The sequence below is a fragment of the Hyaena hyaena genome, unplaced genomic scaffold (assembly GCF_003009895.1).
Source record: "Hyaena hyaena isolate Hyena2069 unplaced genomic scaffold, ASM300989v1 scaffold_322, whole genome shotgun sequence".
Lineage (NCBI taxonomy): Eukaryota > Metazoa > Chordata > Mammalia > Carnivora > Hyaenidae > Hyaena > Hyaena hyaena.
The window spans coordinates 1,847,805-1,870,548 of record NW_024080954.1 but is presented as its reverse complement, the minus strand read 5'-3'; the positions used below and the strand labels follow the sequence as shown (position 1 = coordinate 1,870,548).

The window sequence follows — 22,744 nt, the reverse complement described above, 5'->3', positions numbered from 1 at the left end:
AATGAAACTAGATCATTTTCTCACACCATACACAAAAATAAACTCAAAATGGATAAAGGACCTGAATGTGAAACAGGAAACCATCAAAACCCTAAAGGACAAAGCAGGAAACAACCTCCTTGACCTCCACTGCAGCAATTTCTTACTTGACACATCCCCAAAGGCAAGGGAATCAAGAGCAAAAATGAACTATTGGGACCTCATCAATATAAAAAAAACTTCTACACGGCAAGGGAAACAATCAATAAAACTAAGAGGCAACTGACAGAATGGGAAAAGATAGTTGCAAATGACCTATCAGATAAAGGGCTAGTATCCAAAATCTATAAGGAACTCACCAACCTCCACACCTAAAAAACAAATAATCCAGTGAAGAAATGGGCAGAAGACATAAACAGACACTTCTCCAAAGAGGACATCCAGATGGCCAACAGACACCTGAAACAATGCTCAGCATCCCTCTTCATCGGGGAAATACAAATCAAAACCACCCTGAGATACTATCTCATGCCAGTCAGAGTGGCTAAAATGAACAAATCAGGAGACTATAGATACTGGCGAGAATGGGGAGAAATGGGCACCCTCCTACACTGTTGGTGAGAATGTAAACTGGTGCAGCCCCTCTGGAAAACAGTGTGGAGGTTCCTCAAAAAATTAACAATAGAACTCCCCTATGACCCAGCAATAGCACTGCTAGGAATTTACCCAAGGGATACAGGAGTGCTGATGCATAGGGACCCCAATGTTCATAGCAGCACTCTCAACAATAGCCAAATCATGGAAAGAGCCTAAGTGTCCATCAACAGACAAATGGATCAAGAATATGTGGTTTATCTATACCATGGAATACTACATGGCAATGAGAAAGAATGAAATCTGACCATGTGTAGCAACATGGATGGAACTTGAGGGTTTTATGCTGAGCAAAATAAATCTGGCAGAGAAAGACAGATACCATATATAGGTGGATTAGGAGGAACCTAACGGAGGACCATGGGGGAGAAGAAGAGGAAAAATAGTTGGGGAGAGAGAGGGAGGCAAACTATGAGAGACTCTTGAATCCTGAGAACAAACTGAGGGCTAATGGGAGTGGGGCAGGGGGAAGGAGGGTGATGGGCAAGGAGGAGGGCACTTGTTGGGATGAGCACTGGGTGTTATATGTAAACCAACTTGACAATAAACTATGAAGGGGAAAAAAAGAAGTTTGGCTGTGACAGGAGAAGAGAGAGTCATCGCTGACAGAGACACAGAGTTTTTAATATGTGAAAGCCTCAAGATTTTTAAAATTTTCCTAATAAGGTGCCATGTTATTATTATTTCATATATCTTATTACTCTATAAGCATATTCAGTAATACATAACTATGATATTCATTACTGAAATTAGTTAAAATTAAGAAGAATCAAAACCTTCTTCCTGCAGACTTAAGGTTAACTCTTTACTCAGCACTTACAACACATGACTTCAATATCTATAGTGTTTGGGAATCAGCTGAAATTCCCCAAATCCCCATAACTGAAATTTATTAAGTCAAATAATGCTTATGCTTCTCCATCTTCTGTATTTCTTTCTACCTTCTTCCCTCTTTATTTCCTCTTTCTCTTTTCCTGTATCTTTTATTTTTTCATGTGGAAAAGTTCTTAATTGTAGGTACTTCAAATTCTATTTTTCAGTTAAATATTTCTGACAGTGTTAAAGGTAGTGTTAGGTGCTCTGAGAGATAAAGTATGAGTGTGATATTATACTGTTCCTTATCATTAGTAACTGCGATATTGTCACTTATAAGAAAAATATGTTCGGTCATCTGAATAACCAAACATGTATTTTTCAAATTAATATGATCTTTGTGCAGTTTCTGGCTCACAGCTCCTGAAGCCCTTGGAATTCCTTAAGTGTTGAGAGTGAAAAAGGTGTCTTCTGTTACGTTAATGAAATGCCCTTTGGTGCACCTAGTGCTGGGGCTGGTGGCCAGTGGAATCAGCCACTGATTAGAGAACTGGGGAAGATGAGAAGGGGCTAGAGATTGAGTTCAATCACCAATGGCCAATGATGTAATCAATCGTGCCTATGTAATAAAACCATCATAAAAACCCAAGGGGACACAGTTCTGAGAGCCCCCAGGTTGGGGAACACATGCAGGTACTGGAGAACGGCATGCCTGCTACACACTGTTTCCCTGCATCTCTTCCTTCAGGCTGTTCCCGAGTTTTATTATCAACCTTCTATAACAGACCTGCCATCTTGTAAGTAAACAGCTTTCTTGAGTTAGGCGAGCCTCTCTAACTAATTAAGCCCAGAAGGGGGATATGGGAGCCTCCAATCTGTAGCCTCTCAGAAGCACAGGTAGCAGCCTAAGCTTAGACTGGCTACTGGCATCTGAAGGGTGGGGACAGTCCTGTGGGACTGAACCCATAACATGGAATCTGATGCCATTTCTGGGTAGACAGTGTCAGAATTGAATTGAGTTCTGGACACCCAGCTAGTGTCTCAGAATTGCTTGGTGGTGTGGAGAAACCCCTGACACACCCGTTAGAACTGGTGAGCAGAACACTTAGTATGTAAAATTCACTGCGATCCTGGAGAAAGTCAGGCAATGAATGGGCCTAAAAAATAAGTCATACTGTCTTTATTCCCCAAAAATGTTAACTTTGGGTATCTATTATTTGCCAAACTACATAAATGCTGAGAATTTAAAACCTAAGTAAGGCATAATCCCTGCTTTATCAAGGAACTTGCTTCTCATTACTTCTGATATGTGGAGTAAGGAAAAGATTAAGACATAGAGTTGATATTAGAAATGAGCATAGGACTTTCTGAAGGTACTGAGAAAAATGCCACAAACCTAGTTTAAATTTCCCAAGAAGAGAGGCAAAAAATCCTTTCCAGTATGGTTCCTTAAAATAAAAGCAAAAAATTAAAACTTTCAAACCATGAGCTTTTACTTGTCTAATTTACCAAATTACCAAATATGCCTAAATAACTCCTCCTGTTCTCAATCTGTTAACCAGTTCCTAAGAAAACAAAGTGCATAACTTGCAGAGAAAAAAAAAATACTAAAACTGGAAAATCAAAGCCTTAAAGAAAAAAATAAATTGTCCATTTTCACTTGTTTGGAATGCCAGGACCCTTAGTGCATACTATTATTATTTTGTTTTTGTTGCTGTTGTTATTTATAAATCTACAGTTATACCCTACCGAGTACACCGAGTACATCAGAGAGCATTTATCGTAAACATGGTGATGGAGACAGATGACAGAGCTATCGTATATACATAGAGAGACTGTGGTAGGAATAAATTAAGGTTTACAGTGCAGTAAGTGAACCAAGTCCAACACCAATAAAACCAATTAGTTTATAGTGCAGGACAATATAATTGTTAAATTGTGCAGTGCATACCCTAAATCAGGAATGGCAAATTTCCAGCTCATGTGCCACCACCTGGCCCTGCCTTCTCCATGTTGACGTTTGCAGCCGATTCTAGGTCTTATTCCCATGGGGTTCAGATGTGGCCTCAATAATCCCTGGTAGAATCCCTCCAGGCAGTCATTTCCCAACAATCGCAGCTGGTATTCATAAGGAAATCTACTGGCCATCTCCGCTATAAGGGTTTATAAAGAAAACAGTAAGTTAGCCTAGAATGGATGGCAATTCCAGTCCTCCCACCTGTGAGTGAAAGCATAGACGGAGGAATGACAAGAGCAGAGTATAAATAAAGGGGGCTTAACCATCAGCACTGAGCCCACACGACAGGGAGCAAGAGCTGGGAAAGCCATCAACATGGCAGAATCCAAACTCAAGGCAAAGGGGTGGGTTAATTCATCCCACAATACTGATTTAGTGCCTGCCACTCACCAGGCAGAAGTCCCAATTTCACTCTTAAGAAATTGTGGAGGGGAAAAGAAAAGCTGTAGAACGTGTGTAAGCCACTTAATTAACTTCCCTGGGTCTCCATAAAATTGGGCAGCCATATCAGTCTAAGACTGCTGTAATGAAGTATCACGAACTGGGTGGCTTAAAACAATACAAATTTATTGTCTCACAGTTCTGGACACTGGAAGTCTGAAATTGAGGTGTCAGCAGAGCCATGCCCACCTGACATCCTTCTCTGCCCCTTTCTAGCTTCTAATCGTTTGCTGGTAATCTTGGGCATTCCTTGGCTTGCAGCTGCCTAAGTCCAATCTCTGCCTTTGTCGTCATCATATGGCATTCTCCCAGTGTGTCTCTGTCTTCACTTGATCATCTTACTGGCTTATAAAGACATCAGTCATACTGGCATAGGAGCTCTCCCTAATCTAGTGTGACCTCATCTTCACTAATTAAAACTGCTGTAATCCTGTTTCTAAATAAGGTCACATTTGGAGGTACTGAGGGTTAGGACTTAAAAATTCATTCTGTAACAGCAGCAAACCTAGAAACCTCTTAACTCTTGCCATTTTATTTTTTTTTTAATGTTTTATTTATTTCTAGGAGAGAGAGCTAGAGACAGTGTGAGCAGGGGAGGGTCAAAGAGAGAGGGAGTCACAGACTCTGAAACAGGCTCCAGGCTCTGAGCTGGCAGTCAGCACAGAGCCCAATGCGGGGCTTGAACCCACGAACCGCGAGATCATGACCTAAGCGAAAGTCGGACGCTTAACTGACTAAGCCACCCAGGCGCCCCTAATTCTTGCCATTTTAAACACTCGAAACAAAAAAAATGGTGACTGTACATTTTAAAAAGTGTCAGCCATTAGTGATCGTCAGGCTCTGCCAAACCCCCTTCGGAACCATGTAGTCACCACCTTCTGAAGTAAAGATGTTCTCTTTAATTCCTCCTGCTAATGTATGAAAACCTACCCACTTGTAACAATTCTGCAGTGTGAGCTTGCAGGTGACAGCCTTTAAGATATTTATTTCACAGCTGAGCACCCTCACACCCTGTGATCTTTCATCCTGACACCATGAGGGTCACTTTAGGACTCCAAGTGGTCTTACTTTCTTAAACTGTGACCTTAGTACAGGCACAATACCCGGAAATATGCAGGCTACCCTAGAACGAACACCTCCCTAGTTGAGCAACTGAGGCATTGGCTCTCTCGTCACTGACTCATACTTTGCCTCACCATCAAGTCTTGTTCGTGTGTTCTGCCACTTAAAGTCTCCCTCATCCTGAATCCATGCAGTTGTCTGACCTTTTAGATCACTGGGATAACATGGATGAGAATGAAAGCCAACTACCAATCAGAGTGGAGAATCATCCAAAGGGTTTTCATCACCCCTCCACTCAAGGGACATGACCCAGCGGCAGAACAGGCAGAGAAGAGAAAGCTTTGGCTTGCCATTCACATGAGACCAAGAGAAAACTGAGGGCAGAAAGGAAAGCTTAGTATTTGCAGAGTTCTGAGAGTGAAAGTGAAGATGTGGGAGCTTTAGGATGGAAAACAGAGACATAAGCAGGAGGGAGGGGAGGGAAAGGGCCTAGAGAAAGTTGTGGGAATCCACCCACTGCTCTCTGCTGGCATGGGAAATGTCCTTGTGGGGACATTGCAAAAGTCTAGTGCCTATGCAGCATGACAGATTCAAGGGGCACAACACCCATCCTCGAACTCCTTAATCCGGATTTATCACTAGTGACCTCAAATAAACTGTCACTTGAAACTTCTTCAAGCTCCATTTGTAGATTACGTAAGTAGAAACGAAGACCAAAGCAGAAGCAGGAAGGTAAAGAGAATCTAATCACCCCCAAGCTGAGCACCGCGTCTGGTCCATTGTGCAAATCAGAGATAATATCAGAATCAAAGGGACCCACCCAGAAACAACAAGTAAGCTATACCACAATCCAGGACTCCATTTTCCTGGGTACACAAACTGTATTCTATATTCCTACATTATTTCCACAAGGTGAATGAGTCCTCACCTCCCATTTTTTTATTGGCGTATATCACTTACCACTCCACAGACCCCACTCCAGCCCGAAAGCCAGCGTCAGGAAGGAGGTGCAGCAGGCTGGTGGTGGTTCCCATCACCTCTTCACGTCAAACTCCTGTAACACAATAAGCCCACTCCCCGACATCCCACTTCTCACAGTTAGCATGTTTAAGTAAAGGAGATGTGATATAGACATGATTTAAAATAAAACAAAAAGAAAACTGATAACAAATAGATGGGAATTTTTATTGATAGACCATGATTTCCTACTGAATACATAATAGAATACAATTAATAATAGCGTAACATTCTAACATTTAAAATTTAAACCTTTAGAATCACTTTGATCAACATATAATGCTTTAACTTCTGGAAAATAATGTTTTCTTTCAAAAGTATTCTTCTCATATGCAAAAGAACATATTAAAATAGGGGTTTATGAATAAAACTGTATAAGTTTCCTGTGTAGAAAACAGTCCTGTGGGCTCTACCACATCAGTTGCACTCTACTAAAAACCCAAAACAGAAAGTCTTGAAGGGCCAAAATAGAGCCACATTCTACTGAAGCTACCAAAGATAAATCTTAAAGATCTATAAATGGAACATGACACCACCCTCTACCATTAATTGAATACAATAGGCAGAAAAATGATAAATCGTAGCCTCATGCAAACATGAGATAAAATTATTCTTAAAACATGAAACAACGTGTGTGTTAGTATCACTCATCCCTACTCCAAAGATACCCACATATCAATGTGTAAGTGTCCTTTGAAAGGAAAAGCTCAGAAATCATCTATAAAATATCTATTTTCCTGGGTTACAATATCTGAAGTGAAAACAGCATTTTATGGAATGATGCAATGTGGCACTGTCTTTTGATGAGGCATACAAAAACACAACTCACAGCCTAGAAATAGTTTTGAAACAAGCCTACTCTCACCAATACATTTACTTAAAAGTATATATTTCCTGGGGTACCTGGCTGGCTCAGTTGGTACAGCATGTAACTCTTGATCTCAAGGTCATGAGTTCAAGTCCCATGTAGGGGTTAGAGATTTCTTTAAAAAAAAAAATAAAGTTTCTTTAAAAAAATGTATATTTACTGCTTAGTTTCTGGAAGAAAGTAGGATAAATGTCCTGTATTTAAAGTAGTGATAAAGTAGTGATAAAAATAATTGTACCTCAAACTACTCCCAACATAAGATAGTAACATAAATAGCATTTGAATACATGCTATGAAAATTTTAAGCCCTTAAAAGTGCTATGCTTTATTGGAGCTTGAAAACAAAAAAAAATGAGGAATATACTCTTCTGTCTAACAGAAGCCTCTAAGGAGGGTAGAATAGACTCTGAAGCTGACCCAAGAGCAAGTCCCCTTACTATAAGTGCTTCAGACTTCTACGTCCAAGAAAATGATGCCTCCGAGAATATATAGTGGCATCTGGACCCAGGGTAGCCACTTGGCAAATTCAAAATAAGTACTGTCTTTATGTTAAGAAAGGAGGTATTTACAACATATTTCTATAAAAATTGATATTAAACTTCAATAAAACAAATGAGAAAAAAGTAAGGCCATTACAAAAAACTCCAGATTATATGCCAGCAGGTTAATAAAGCAGCTCATTCTAAAAAAAAAATAGCTTGACCAAAAAAAAAAAAAAAGGTAGCTCCAATTTTCTTTAAATATCATAGGATAACCAGAAATGTTGACTTAAATAATTGAATTATATCAAATATAATTGGTATTATATTGTCAGACTCTTTAAAGCTATATTTGACGTAAAAAGAATTAGGGTTAAATGTAATTTCTAAAAAATAACTACACCCAGGCTCAAAAGAGTGGGAGCAGGGAGAATTATGCTATCTACAACTCTGACAATCCCCACAGGTAGGATGTGATATTACATATTTAAATAACAAGTTGTTAGGTAATAGATGTATATCTGGATTTTATATAAGCACAACCCTCCTCAGATTACACTATGCCCACAATACTAAACCAAATATACTGTTGTTAAAGTATTTTGAAAAAGATAAAGTATAATAGAACAATACAGTTAAAAAAAAAAAAAAAAAAAAGCATTTTGTTGACCAGGCATTTTTTTCCGAACTCATAGAACAAACAAATTATTAGTTGCCTTCATTTCTTTCTTAGAATTATAACTGAAGGTAGCAGAATGGTGAAACCCAATATAAAAGTATTTTTCTTTCTTTGAATTGTGTGGCTAGTAGTTACCCAGCCTCTGGAACCACTGGCCAGTCAAGACTGAAAGTGACCTATGCTGGTGTCTTAATAAGGTTCCCCCTCAGTGAAAGAGAAGGGGCGATTTTAAATTTGTTCATATCAGGAAGCATTCTAAATGGAAGAATCTCACCATAAGCAAACTTAAAGGTAAAATGAGGTGTTTTTTTTTAAGATTATTATTCATAGCATAGGAAGAAAAGAAAACAGTCTATACTATCAATTATTACTACTACAGGGCCTCCTTTTCCCTTACGTCTGTGGCTTTTTAATCACTTTTAACCCAACCTCCCCCCTCCCCACCCCGCGTGTAACAAAGTCAGCTCTCTAAAACAGAGATGAAGGAGGATGGAGACAAGGCATTACCACAGCCCCACACACCATGAATCACAGCTGACTTTCTCCTCCTCCTCCTCACTCTCCTCCTTCACTTTTAATAAATTTATAATAAAAAGAGAATGCATTACAAGAACAGTTACAAAATGACGTTTTAATCTGAAAATCTGAAGTACTTCACAAAAAAGTATTCGAGTTCTAGTTTTTAAATGAGGAAGTACGGCCTAAAAAAGACACATGCTGTCTTCCACTGGCCTTTCCATTCTAGTGTTTCCCACTGTACTGTACTAGAAGTTCCGTATAAATTATTTACTGAAGAATATAATAAGGTCCTGCTGGTCAGTATAAGGGTCCCTGGGCGAGGCAAGGGAGGAGGACATCCTTGGCCAATACCCTCCCTGAATCTCTCCAGAAGATACTGTCATCTTTAAGGATGTCCCAGGATATAAAGACAGAAAACACCATACAGGAAGGCCTAAACATAGTAAGTGTCTTTTTTAGATCAGTCTGTTTCAAAGGTGTAACAGAACTACAAGCTTTTATCCACTTATAAGTATATACACAAAGATTATTTACTTAATATTTAACTTCTCCCTCTCCATAGACTGCTCTCTGAGGATCTGTTTTCTACACAGGTAGAAACACAGGTTTCAAGCTTGAAAACACTGATTTTAGTAACTCCTACCTTTGTATCCAAAATATCCAAAAGCAATACATGAACATCCACTCCACTATAATTTCTTAAACACCCACTACAATTTCTTAAAATTCACTGAGATAAAAAAATTTGAAAATTAACTTTAAAGACATTTGCATACTTTATTTTCAATGGATTTATTTTTAGACAATTGAAAATGTTGTAAGGCAGACTTTTGAAGCCCATGGCAATTATTTTCCTCATGTTCACTTGAGAGAAACACCATGGAATTAAGGAGCAAAATTAAACCATTTCTTAGATTTAGAAGAGTTCTTTATTTATATATATATATAATATTTCAATATATTTAGATGGAAAAAAAGAAAGGAAGAAGAAAGGAAAGAAAGAAGGAAGCGAGAAAGGAGAAAAAGGAGGGAGGTGGAAGATGGAAGGAAAGGAATTATTCTTTAAAATTTTCACCCAGATAAATGAATATTATCTTTCAGAATACAGGAGAATCAATTATCCAGGTGCTCAAAGTCCAGAAATCTTAAAGATTCACACAAGCATTAGATGTCACCAGATAGCTGGCCATCTGACACTCAGACACCTGAGTCTAGAAGAGCTTCTACAGTACCCTGGGCAACACCCAACCAGACTTGAGGGTCAGTGACGTTCACCTCTCTTGGTCCCTGTCAAGCCCCAGCTTCTTTCCCTGACCACAGGGAGGCCAGCCTGCTGCATCTCATCTGGGCTCTTGTACTACCCTGGCTAATACAATACTAACAAAGCTGTGTCTTCTGGTCTAGGATCTTCTAGTCTAGATCACGTAGGGCACATATTGCTGTGCCCTCTGACTCTCATCCCTGAAAGAGACCCAGTGTGGGGGGCTTAGGAAGTGAGAGGGAGGGCAGCGCACCCTTGGAGCAGTTTTCTGTACACTCCTCAAGCTCTGAAGCAGACTGCAAAGCTCAGGAAAACACATTCCATGTCTCCTTCTCTCCAGAAGAAAAACAGGAAGGTTAAAGGTTGAGGGTTGAGATTACAATTGGAGTGAAAAAACATCACTTCACTTAAAAAAAATTCTGCCCCCCTACATTTTAAAAAGAAAGAAGTGATATTCAATCACAAAGGATATACTGGGACCACTAGGTGTGGGGTGGGCAGAGGGCAGAGTGGATGCTAGAAGGGAACAGAGCAAGCTCCTCCTTCTGGCTGTTTTCTCCTAGTTTCCAGATATCTGCCTGTAATGCAAAAACCAACACTGGTCTCTAATAATGCTTAAGAACCTAGCATTTCTTCTAGAAAATCAAAGGAATAATCTAAAATAACACATTTATTCTGGAGAAGACAACACCTCCATGAAAAACCCCTTAACGATTTTTCATTGCGCACAACTGCAGTAACTCTGATTTTTTGTTCTACACAGAAGTCACATGAAGACATCTGTGCAGCTGTACTAGGACCTAACTGTACACCATTCCCAACAACCCCATAAAAAGAAAAAAATTATTTTTCAAAAATAGTCAGAAGCAATGCTCGGTCATGAAAACAAGACAATCACGTGTGACTGGAAACATCAATGTTACATGGAGTCTTTAAAAACCAAATCATGGCCAACGGTGCAAACAAAACAGAAGCGTGAGACAGAGCACGAAAACTACTGAAGGGTGACAAAGGGAGGGCGCAGCTCCGTTCTCACAAGGACCGCATCCGCCAATGTCCCCACAGAGGTCACAAGAAGACAGCTTCGCTTCAGAGTTGTAACTCCTCACCGCTCGTCTCCCTGTGCAGAGGCAGACATCAGTTTACACAGGTCCCTAATATAGAAGCATTTACTCTGCCAAAACTTAAGAGCACTTCGATACACTGTTCTGAGTTTTCCATTCTTTGCATAATTTTGTTTTTCGCTACAAGAAACAACTGAAATGCTAAGGAGGGGCCCAAAGCGCTAACCAAATCCAAGAGAGAAACAATGCCTTCCATGCACTGTGTCCACCACGAGCAGCTGGCTGACCTGGAGAGAGAAAACAGACTGCAGCTGCACATCGTGATCCCAAGCATACTTGACTCTCTTACTGGAACAGGAAAGACTTTAAACTGAGGATTGTTTAACCTCCTTGAGAGTTTATTTTAGGGTGTCATTTTCGATACATATAAGCAAAGCTCTAACCATTAGGACAACTGAAAAGAGATTTACCATGGGCTTCATTAAAATACAAACATGAAGAGAAACCTGCCTAGGTAATGCATTTCAATGTGTTAAAATATTGAGCTTAGAGGGGCACCTAGTACAGTCCGTTAAGCGTCCAACTTTGGCTCAGGTCATGATCTCACTGCTGGTGAGTTCCATCCCTGGGTTGGGACTACTCAGAGCCTGAAGCCTGCTTTGGATTCTGTGTCTCCCTATCTGACCCTTCCCTGTTGGCTCGCGCTCTCTCTCTCTCTCTGAAAAATAAATAAACATTAAAAAAATTTTTTAATAAATAAATAAAATGTTGAGCTTAGGGGCGCCTGCCTGGCTCAGTTGGTAGAGCATGTGACCCTTGATCTTGGAGTTGTGAGTTTAAGCTCCACATTGGGTATAGAGATTACTTAAAAATAAAATCTTGAAAATAAATAAATAAAATGTTGAGCATATAGTATCTAAAAACTCTTCAGCTTGGATAAATTTCATAGTACAAGCTAATATTAACAGAAAAAAAAGTTCCTACAGCACTAAAGTAAACTTACTATATAACATAAATGATTTTTATTTTTAAAAACACATTCTATTTTCAAATTTCTTCATAATTTTAATATTGTCTTATTTTTAATGTTTTTAATATTATATATTTTTAATTTTAGGATCTTCAAAAATCGATTGGTAGGTTTCTATTATTTCTGACCTTTCCCATAGTTTCATTTGAGAATGTCGCCCTCATAAACAAGTTGCCTTTCACAAAAAAAAGTGTACGCAGACCGAATCTTTTTTGTTTCTTAAATGTTTAAAATATTCTCCATTCACTGAAGAAATATCCATTGGAGAGTTTTGCAACTAGTGTAAATGACAAAGCTGGGACAACCATTGAGTCTCCGCAGGGAATCCCACCTTTCCACCAGAAAAGAAGTACTGGCTTCAGTGTCTCCCACAAGAACCTGGGCAAATGCTCCTCCCCAACTCTCACAGGGGGCGAAAGATGAGAAGAACTGGCTTGTCGGCTTAGAAGGGGAAAGAACTGGTGTTCTTAACCTTAGTCTTCAATGGTACTCCACCGAACACCACTAATGATGTGAACAAGTTCATTTTTCTTTAGAGTGAAATTATCTACAAGTACCTGACATGTGAAAATGTTCGCAATTCTCCTGCATTGTGAGGATTCTGAGCCATCAGGGGAGCTCACTCAAGAATAAGACTCATCACCATTAGAGATCACACACTCACAAAGCGTCACTCTGTGACTGAGTGTACAGTAGTCCTAACTAACCTGGGTAATCTACAAACCAGATCTCTACTTTCACATCCTAAATTTTTAACATTTTCTAAAGTAAGAACTTAACAGTAAAACCAAAGAAGCTCAAGTTATTTTCCAAACAGACTATATTTTTCGTGATATGCTAAAAAAAATCTGATATAATGTATAAATGTTAGCAAAACAACAGACTCCCTGAATGAAGAAACAGCTAAACCCATCCCAGGATTTTATATGCAAAAGAGGCTCATGTTCTCTCCTGAAGAAATCCCATTTTAAAACAGAAAACATATGGAGGGGATGCTAAGAACAGAAGCAAAACCTTGGAAACCACACATAACTGGGCTCTTGGTTATTTCAGTTTTTCTTTGTAAATTTTGTAATTGTGAGTTAAAACCTATTACATGAGAAAACACCTAAAATTCTGAGCAAACCAGCACTTTTTAATATTCATCTGCTAAATGGTATCATGTGACCTTTGTAAACTATCAATTGTCTTCATTTAAATGGAGAGCTCACCCCCTGCACTCCACCTCTTATGCTCTCCCCAACAACCCTCCCCCAACACACGCAAAATAGGCAGCTGCTTCAAATAAATGCATGAATACATGAATGAATGCTTGCTTCACTTCTAAAGTATTATGAACTCTAGAACACACTTACTTGGTTCATAGTAATCCACTATGGACACCAAAGCATCTTGTGTATTTGAAACTTTAAAGTTTCTCACAGCAGGAATATCAACACACAACTGGGTTTCATTTACCTTGAAAAATACAGAAGACTCTTAAGGGGGAGGCAGACTATGTGTTCATGATAAAGCAAAAGACATTCCTTTTTCTTATGCTCTTAAGAAACAGAAACTAACATTTAGGGAGGATTTCTGGGTGCCCGGTACTATATGATAAGCAGTTTATAATAAATTATCTCATTTAACTCATGAAACAATTCTTACAAGATAGGTCTTGTTCACATTTCCATTTTGCTGAAAGAGATACTCAGAGTCCTAGGGGTAAAGCAGCACGTCCAAGGACGCGTGTTCCTGGGCCCTGGTGCCTCACGCAATCCCCATCTCAGGCAACACACCCCCTAGGTTACTGCTAATGGTTCACAGCAGCCCCCTTCTCTGAAGAATTGCCCTCAGTACATGGGAACAACCTCACCAGTAAGTGAGGTAACTGCGGGTGGGGGTTGTGCATCCCACAACCAAACACGGACATGGCATATAAAAGGCCAGCTCCTTGCCTCCTGGAGGGACCGTTTATTTCAATCTGGCAACCAATATTATTAAAGGAATCTGAAATTGATAAATTCCTTCAAATATTCCATTACTTGCCAATGCACAAGTCAATTAATCAGTCAGAACATACTGGACACTCAACCCTTAAACAAGTACATCACAGATACGAGACAAACACTAAAACCAATTACATTATTAAATAAAAACCTTAAACTTATCTTTCATGTCCCAAATCAAGCCCATGCTTTTCAAACAGGATGTAATTTATGAAAATTCCCGAACAGAAAAAGAAGCTAGAGACTTTGGATGAGTTTTAACAGGGTTTTAACCAGAGTTGTTTTTGAAGGCCTAAAACAAATGAGAACTAGCTTTTTTAATGTGTATATATATATATATATACAGCTAACGCAATGTGTTACAGATTCATACTTGGAAAACCTGGAATAAGAAACATAGACATTCCCTCCTTGTAACATGATATTATAAGAACACTTAGAACTCAAGTGCAATTGAACGGGAGTTTCATGTAGATATTAGAAGAAAAGAATAAATTACACACCAGCAGTTTTAAGATACAAATACTGTTTTGAATTCTTACATTTCTCTCACGTATTTTATACACCTTATTCTTGAATCAGTAATTTTCATACAACAATGAGAAGACTATATGAAAAGTATATAATTATTTGTCTGAAGACCAAACCTCTGAGAATATTTTTCTAGGATGTAAGCACCTGTATATTCAATGCAGGAATATTAGTCCTTTTGGGATTTATTAAAAGCTTCGTGAAAGCATTTTAAAACTTATAATTAAAGCTTTCATCATCAGCGCTGAAACTGATAATTTTAGCAATTCCCTGAGGCAGAAAGGTTCTCAAACTGGGAACAGGATTGAATTTTTGAAATTATAATGTGACAACTTCTACAGAGTTTACATCTGGCATGAAATAATGGCTTAGTTAACAAGACTATCCTCAGGCTTGTCATTAACAGTATTCTCTTTAAATTGATTTTATAGTGATGCCTGTTGAGCGGGGACAAATATGTGATTGCCATATTAGAGTCATTCAGGGACACAAAAAGCTCAAATGACAAAGGAAACACGCGCAAGGCAAGGCAGACTTTTGAACCCAATAAACGGCAGCCTTGTTGCTGGTCACCTATACAAACCTTGGGTTTCACTACTTACAGAATCTAAATATAGGTTGAGTTTCCCATGATCGTGTTCCACTTTCTTCACTGTCTCACTCAGAGGAATTGCATCTGAAGGCACAGTAAAACCACTGAGCAGATTCACTTCCATAAGGGCCATGCCACTTCTAGCTGGGCCCAAAAACCTAAATCAAAGAGGAAAGGATGAAATGAAGAAAACTCTTTAGGAAAAACCTAAAGCCATTGGCAAACTGTCTTCAGATAAAAGTTAAAACTGCTGGGGCACCTGGGCGGCTCAGTTAGTTAAGCATCTGACATCAGCTCAGGTCATGATCTCACAGTTCATGGATTCGAGCCTCACGTCGGGCTCTGTGTTGACAGCTCAGAGCCTGGATCCTGCTTCAGACTCTGTGTCTCCCTCCCTCTCTGCCCCTCTGGCCCTCACATTCTGTCTCTCCCTCTCTCTCAAAAATAAATAAACGTTAAAAATTTAAAAAAATAAAATAAAACTGCCAAGTGTTATTCCAAATGTTTACTGTTTAGTTGAAGTAAGAACCACTGAAGTTGTAAAACCCACAATCCTTTCCTTATAGGTATGAGATTCTATAATTTTCAACCATAAGAGGAATAATAATTTAAAAATGTGTTCATTTGACACGAAATGCCTGCAGTGTACCAGCCTTGTGCCTGTAGATTATAACAAGTTCAACCTGGATGCCCTTTCGCTAGGCAACTCTGTGCTCTAGGGGTGACTCCAAGCTGAATTACATTTTTCATTTTCTCAGAAGTTGCAGCACTAAGCTTTGCAGCTGAAAGCCAGGAACTGAAAAAGAAACTGAAAACTTGACCGCTTAGCAGTAGACCACCGCCAAGTCTTTAGCAATCTTCTGGTTTTAGAAAATGACCAGTAGGGAGAGTCCTCTTTGTTCTCCCACATACTTGGAGCATGTTTTGTGTTTTCTCTGGCCACCTGGTGAGAATTACAAGCCTCGGAAAGTTTTGTTACACTACATTGTTCTCTCATCCTGTTGTACACAATGTGAGCATCAAAGGATCTGGGCACCAACAACGTTTTGTCTCCTGTAAAATAAATAGTTTTCTAAAATGAATAGGTGGCAAGAGCTCTTTTGTTTGGAGCAGAAAGAGCCCAGTGTGGTTATGGAGAGGAGTTTGTCTCCAACATGAAAGGATCATTGTTAAGTGAGTTCCTGTTGTCCTTTCAGAAGGCAAAAGGCAAGAAGGGCTGGTAGAGAGTCTTGCTTTTTAGAGCAGCAAACCGATGGCTGCCAAACATGGCTGATGGAAAAGCCATACAGTTACAACTGCTGACGACAGCTGGCTCAGCAGTCCCAAACAAGTGAAACCATCTGTGGGGCGATGCACGCAGCCAGAAGGGATGCTATTGAAAACAAATAAGCGCATTGCAGCTAGAGGTGTTTGTATCTAAGCAAACATTAGAGATGAGAAGAATGGCCAATCTGCTTACATACGATGACTTTCAGCACACCATCAAGAGTGCCCTGGTTGACCTGGTCTTTCTACCGGCCTAGGGCAAAACTTGTTAAATTACCATGCCATACACAGAAAAACTTGCCTGAGATGAGTAAGAGCTTGGACCCTACTGATGGGAATCAAGTGCCTGAAATATCAGTTTTTCTTTTTATTAAGTGCCACTGAGAATTTTCACTGAAAATATTTGTATTTCATATCAGATTTTTCTCAGAAAACTAGTAGCAGCATCCAAATCCTATTTATAAAACCAATCCCTACTTTCACATGAAAACAGTTCCATTCTCCAGCTTCTCCAAAAAAAGTGAGGGGATAGATATATATATCCTCTATCTATTAAAGTCTGTTACCCATCTGATTCCTGATGATAGGTTAAGATCTGGAATCCTGCATGCTTTCATGAGCCCTGATAAGTAAAAAGGCCCCATCATGATCTGAATCTTAGTTTCACCTAATTTTCCTCATCTGCTTCTTCAAGTGACCTCCTAACAGGTAAAATTACTCTCATGGCTCCAAAGACTATTCTTCTTTGACCATTTCAAAACTAGAATTTTAAACTTACTTATATTTATTTTTATTAATTTCTGTCTCTCCTCCAAACAGTAAGTTCCATGAAGACAGGGCCTGTGTCTTTTTTAAATCGCCATTATATTCCAACACCTAATACAATGTTTGGCACATAATGGAGACTCAAATGATATTTACTGAATGAATGAATGAATGAATGAAGAATGAATGAATGAATGATGAGTGAATGAATGAGAAAAGCAGGATTAATAATACCACCTGCTTTATAGTTATTGTAAAAATTAAATGAGATGCATGTAAAAGTGCTTGGTATAATATCTGGCATGTAAATCTGTAATAAATGTAGGTTATTACTACTTACAATAATAATAATAAAAACCTGATGCTGCTATTCTGGGAAAGAACCCAATCACAAGCTTTGTAAAGAATAACAGGAGTCCTAGGGGCGCCTGGGTAGCTCAGTCAGTTCAGCGTCCAACTTTGGCTCAGGTCATGATCTCATGGTTTGTGGGTTCGAGCCCCGCATCGGGCTCTGTGCTAACACCCCAGAGCCTGGAGCCTGCTTCAGATTCTGTGGCTCCCTCTTTGTGACCCTCCCCTGCTCACACTGTTTCTCTCTCTCTCTCAGAAATAAATAAAACATTTTTTAAAAATCTAAAAAATAAAAGAATAACAGGAGTCCTACTCTCTTCTTAGCTAAACAGGAAGGCACTGAAGAAATTCTGATATCCCCCTCCTGCTGGTCCAAAATGCCCAGTAAGGGAAGGAATGTGACATTTATACCAATATCATGAACATGAAGGCCCAAGACAGTATATCTGTACCAGAATGCCTGCAGTGTACCAGCCTTGTGCCTGTAGATTATAACAAGTTCAACCTGGATGCCCTTTCAGTGGGCAACTCTGTGTTCTAGGGGTGATTCTTGATTAATTTCATTTTTCACTTTCTTCATTTTCTAGTAGCAGTAATGAAGGAGACTGGACTCTACAAGAAATGGCTAAACAGGTTAGCCACCCGGGGAAACACTCAGAGATGATCCTGAAAAGCATCTGGCAGCTCAGGACCACATCAGTGATTTCCAGCCCAACAGCAAACTAAGTTCAACCAGACCACTATGGGGTATTTAAAAAGAGCAAACGGCAGCTCCTCAGTATCAGTGCATCTTTGCAGTAACTCCCCACGTAACACCCAATGCTACAGGGTTAAGAGGACTGACCAGGAAGAAACTGTAGTGTCTCTTGATTCAAGAACCTTCTAAACGATTTTCTCTCAAACTTGTGTGTGCATTAGAATGACCAAGAAAGCTGAAGAAGACAGCTCACAGACTGAATCCGTGAAGTCTGTGAGTAGGAACCCCTTTCCTTTTTTTTTTTTAATGTTTTATTTATGTCTGATAGAGAGAGAGAGCAGGGGAGGGTCAGAGAGAGAGGGAGACACAGAATCTGAAACAGGCTCCAGGCTCTGAGCTAGCTGTGAGCACAGAGTCTGACGCGGGGCTCGAACCCACGAACTGTGAGATCATGACCTGAGCCGAAGTCAGACGCTTAAAAGACTGAACTGCCCAAGTGCCCTGGGAACCCCTTTTCTTTTTGGCAAGATCTTCAGATGCTTTGGAAACAGAGCAAATTTAAGAATCACCTTATTAAGTACTCCTAGAAGCTAAAAGTGCCTATTTATCCAAGGTGAGGACGTTCTAAACTGTCAGATTTTCAGTGTCTAAATAAACTATTCTCTTCATTAAACTTGCATATTCTTATGAAGTCTCGGAATAAAAGCCTAACACTAAAGGTTAAATATGAGCCTCATATAATTATTTGACAAAATCACGAGTAGCCAAGAAATAACTGATTTTAGAGTTTAAACATGATTGGTTCATTTAAAGTTTTGTTAAAGTAGACCTATATTTTATAAATTTTTCTATTCAGATTTGTTTTAAATACAAGGATGACTTGTAAATAATTTTGGACACATTGAGAAATACTTAAATACAATTAAACAGGATTTCCAATTTGTAATTGGAAGTGTAATCATAACTGAAATCTTTGTTAAATGTAACTCCTTATGTTGATATAGTTAGATGACTACATATATATAATTAAAACTTCAAATCTATTCTTTTTTAAACAGAAAGGACTTAAGAGATACCAACCTTGTACACACATTCAGATTCAAGTGATTGATATCATCTTTATTGTCTTTTACAGCAACATCTAAATCAAAGGCTTCTTGGTCTTGAACAGATCTTCGTCTTCTTGAGGAACCTGAATCTTTCACATTATAAATAACATTAAGCTGCAATAAATAATAAATCAGCATAAATACTAAATTAGTAATCAATTCTTAGCAAAAAATTACCATCATTATGCATGCTCAATATCAGTTGATGATTCTCTTTGGGATAAGCCCAACTAGAATTGTAATCATCAACGGAGAAAAAAAAACTAGTTTTACTAGCTAACAAAGTATTAATATTAACAAATGTTATAAAAGCTTATAAGCAATGATTTTGAAAATTGAGGAAATTGTTAGTTAATCCTCCAAAACAAGTATAGACCTTCATGATATTCATGAGTATGGCTTTTTTTCTTTTCAAAGCATTTAAAACATTCCCTTTAGGAAAAGAAGTGAAACGACAGCCTATCTCTTTTCTTGAGAGCATCCACTAATTTCTAAGTTCTGCTGCCCAACTGGTGTCATTTTTCACAAACAGGAACCTTAGAAACTCTCAGTGAGATAAAGTAAAAGTCAAACATTCAAGAGCCCTGGTTGAACAGAAACTTGTTCAATTGCTCAGCATTCTTTTTGATCATATAACATTTTTCAAAGATGATAAAATAATTAATGGATTTCAAGACAATGTGGTCTTTTTTCAGCAAATACTCTGTGCCTACCACTAGTGTGAAAGGTGCTGGGGGGACACTGGGCAAGTGTGAAGACAAGTTTTTGGGGGTTTTTGTTTTTGGGTTTTTTTTTTCCCAAAGAGTTCCTAAGATCAGAAACTCTAGAATATTCTCAAAATATCCTACACCTGCCTCATGCCACGTTGAGTTGGAATCTACTTCAATTGTGTACCTCTTCCACCTTTTTTGATACCACAGTTCATAAGCCATACTGTTGCTATTTAATATTGTATTTTCTTATACTTAAGTCACACATGCACGGGTGCGCGCGCACACACACACACACACACACACACCTCAGAAGTAAATACCTAGTACCCACTGTAGATTTTCACACTTTAAATTTTTTAAGTTTTATTTCTTTATTTTGAGAGAAAGAGGGAGCATGAGCATGTGCGTGAGCAGGGGAGGGGCAAAGATAGAGAAGGAGAGAAAGAAAGAATCCCAAACAGGCTCTGCACTGTCAGCAAAGGAGCCTGACACAAGGCTTGAATCCATGAACTATGAGATCATGACCTGAGCCAAAACCAAGAGCCAGACACTTAAGTGACTGACGGAGCCACCCAAGTGCCCCTGATTTTCACACTTTATTTTTATTTTTTTTTAAATGTTTTATTTATTTATTTATTTCTAGGAGAGATAGAGAGAGACAGCGTGAGCAGGGGAGGGTCAGAGAGAGAGGGAGTCACAGACTGAAACAGGCTCCAGGCTCTGAGCTGCCAGTCAACACAGAGCCCGACGCGGGGCTCGAACTCACGAACCGCGAGATCACGACCTAAGCGAAAGTTGGACGCTCAACCGACTAAGCCACCCAGGCGCCCCGATTTTCACACTTTAAAAAATCTTCTAAGCCTTCATCTTTCAAACCTAAGATTTCTGACTTTTTATTCTGCTATAGTTAGCTTCATTCCCTTGATCATTCTGATTATCTCCCTCTGGATGTTCTCTAACTCTTTCTGGAACCACAATTAAAATTTTAGAATATTCTTAGAGGAGCTGAAGAATGTTTTCATAAAATTGGAGAGATGGTGTCTGTTATTTCCATCATCCCCATTCCAGGGGCATGCAATTGTCATTAGAGACCAACGTGAGCAGGAAACAAACAAAACCTACTAAATGTGTTCTCTGGGTCATAATTAATACTTATCTATAACTTAGTATTAGGGTCCATGTTTGACCTACAAAAACTATGAGACGTCTTGCAGTTTATTTCCAACAGCTTAGCATTTTGGTACTTCAAAGATGTTAACACTTACTGCAAACCTGAGAGGTTTCTTTGCCTTTCTGTAGCCAGAGTGCTTACAAAAATATCAACTGAAAGATATCTCAATAACTATTTCTGGGTGACCAGAAACTATTTTTTGCAGTTAGTTTCTCCATCATGAGAAGTGCCTATCGGGTTTCTGAATGTTGATACAGATTTGGAATAGTGAGTGTTCTGAACAGCATGTATCACATCTTTTTAAATATTTTTTAACATTTATTCATTTTTGAGAGACAGAGAGAGACACAGCATGAGCAGAGGAGGAGCAGAGCGAGAGGGAGAAACAGAATCTGAAGCAGGATCCAGGCTCTGATGTGTCAGCACAGCACCTGATGCAGGGCCCAAGCCCACAAACCAACGAGATCATGACCTGAGCTGAAGTCGAATACTTAACTGACTAAGCCACCCAGGTGCCCCAGCAGGTACCACATTTACTGCTCTGTTCCTTCAAGACTCAAGTGAAACTCATTCGGCTTCAGTAATTTGTCTACATTTGGTTTATCAAGAATGAATTCCAACCAATTTGGTGACTTAAATACATATATAGTTGCAACTGTATCTAAAATAGCCTATGTATTTACTTTTAGATTGCTGTTTGCATTGAAAAACAGCTTGAGAATGAAAATTTTCACATGGCCTTTGTTAGTAAAGACAAATTTAAATCATTCACCCTTTCTCTTCCTACCCTTTTTCTTGGGTTCTGTTCCTTTTAACTGTGATCATTTTTCCTCGATTTTTAAGACATTTACTACCGTGTTTTGATACAAAATAATCTTAGAATTACATGGAAATAATTTTATTTGCCCTACTTAGCAAGTATACCTGTACTTTCAACTATAATACTTGCATGGTTTTTAGAAAAGTACCTTTTCTCTATTATAGCCATTTTTTTAACATTCTCAGTAAATCTTTCGGGGTTTGTTTGGTGTGTATATTCTAACCAAACACATAATGATTTTTGGTCCCATCACATACTGTTTTTGGTTTCCAATAAGATTATGTTCAAGTCCCTATAATTTTCAATGTATTATGTACTATAATAACTATCCCATTCAGGATTTTATATACTCTTCAATTTTATCTTAGCTCCACTACACCATTAAGGGTAAGTTTCTTTGGATTTTACTCTTATAACAAAACACTGAACCTATCATGCTCTAATTGTTTGATTTACTATTATATATGATTTTCCATTAAAGGGGCACATGTCCTATCTTCAAGTCAATTCCTTGTAATATCATGTTGACCTTTACGTTTTTAGATGAATATTAAAAAGTTACAGGTAAAATTTAAAATTTATCATATTTATTTATCGAGTCATAGTAGAAACTCTCCCAGCATTACAATTTCTGAGCTGTATTTTCACAAAAAAGATGGGAGTTCCCAACAAGTCACATGAATCACATTGGAAGAACTTAATCATAGCCTCAAAAAGTATATGATACTCAAGAAATATTTTTCCAGGATTATCAATCCATTTGGTTACTGTCAACTAGTAGTAACATCTCTAATACTTTTTATTAAAGAGAGTTATTTTTATTGCCTAAGTCCACAGAAACAAATCCTTAAGAATTTC

At 38.6% G+C, this 22,744-nt stretch overlaps 1 protein-coding gene across 1 annotated transcript in view; it reads right to left on the bottom strand.

Annotated features, from left to right (window-relative positions):
- Positions 1-9,532: 9,532 nt before the first annotated feature.
- The window catches only part of CD109 (CD109 molecule), a 139,465-nt gene continuing 126,253 nt past the window's right edge, over positions 9,533-22,744 (bottom strand). Inside the window, exons 30-33 of the mRNA XM_039248932.1 lie at positions 19,154-19,296; positions 15,005-15,152; positions 13,239-13,341; positions 9,533-10,909 (exon numbers count right to left, since the gene is read on the bottom strand). Coding sequence (XP_039104863.1) covers positions 10,734-10,909; positions 13,239-13,341; positions 15,005-15,152; positions 19,154-19,296 — 570 coding nt within the window. The 3' untranslated portion in view covers positions 9,533-10,733. The remainder of the gene's footprint in view (positions 10,910-13,238; positions 13,342-15,004; positions 15,153-19,153; positions 19,297-22,744) is intronic.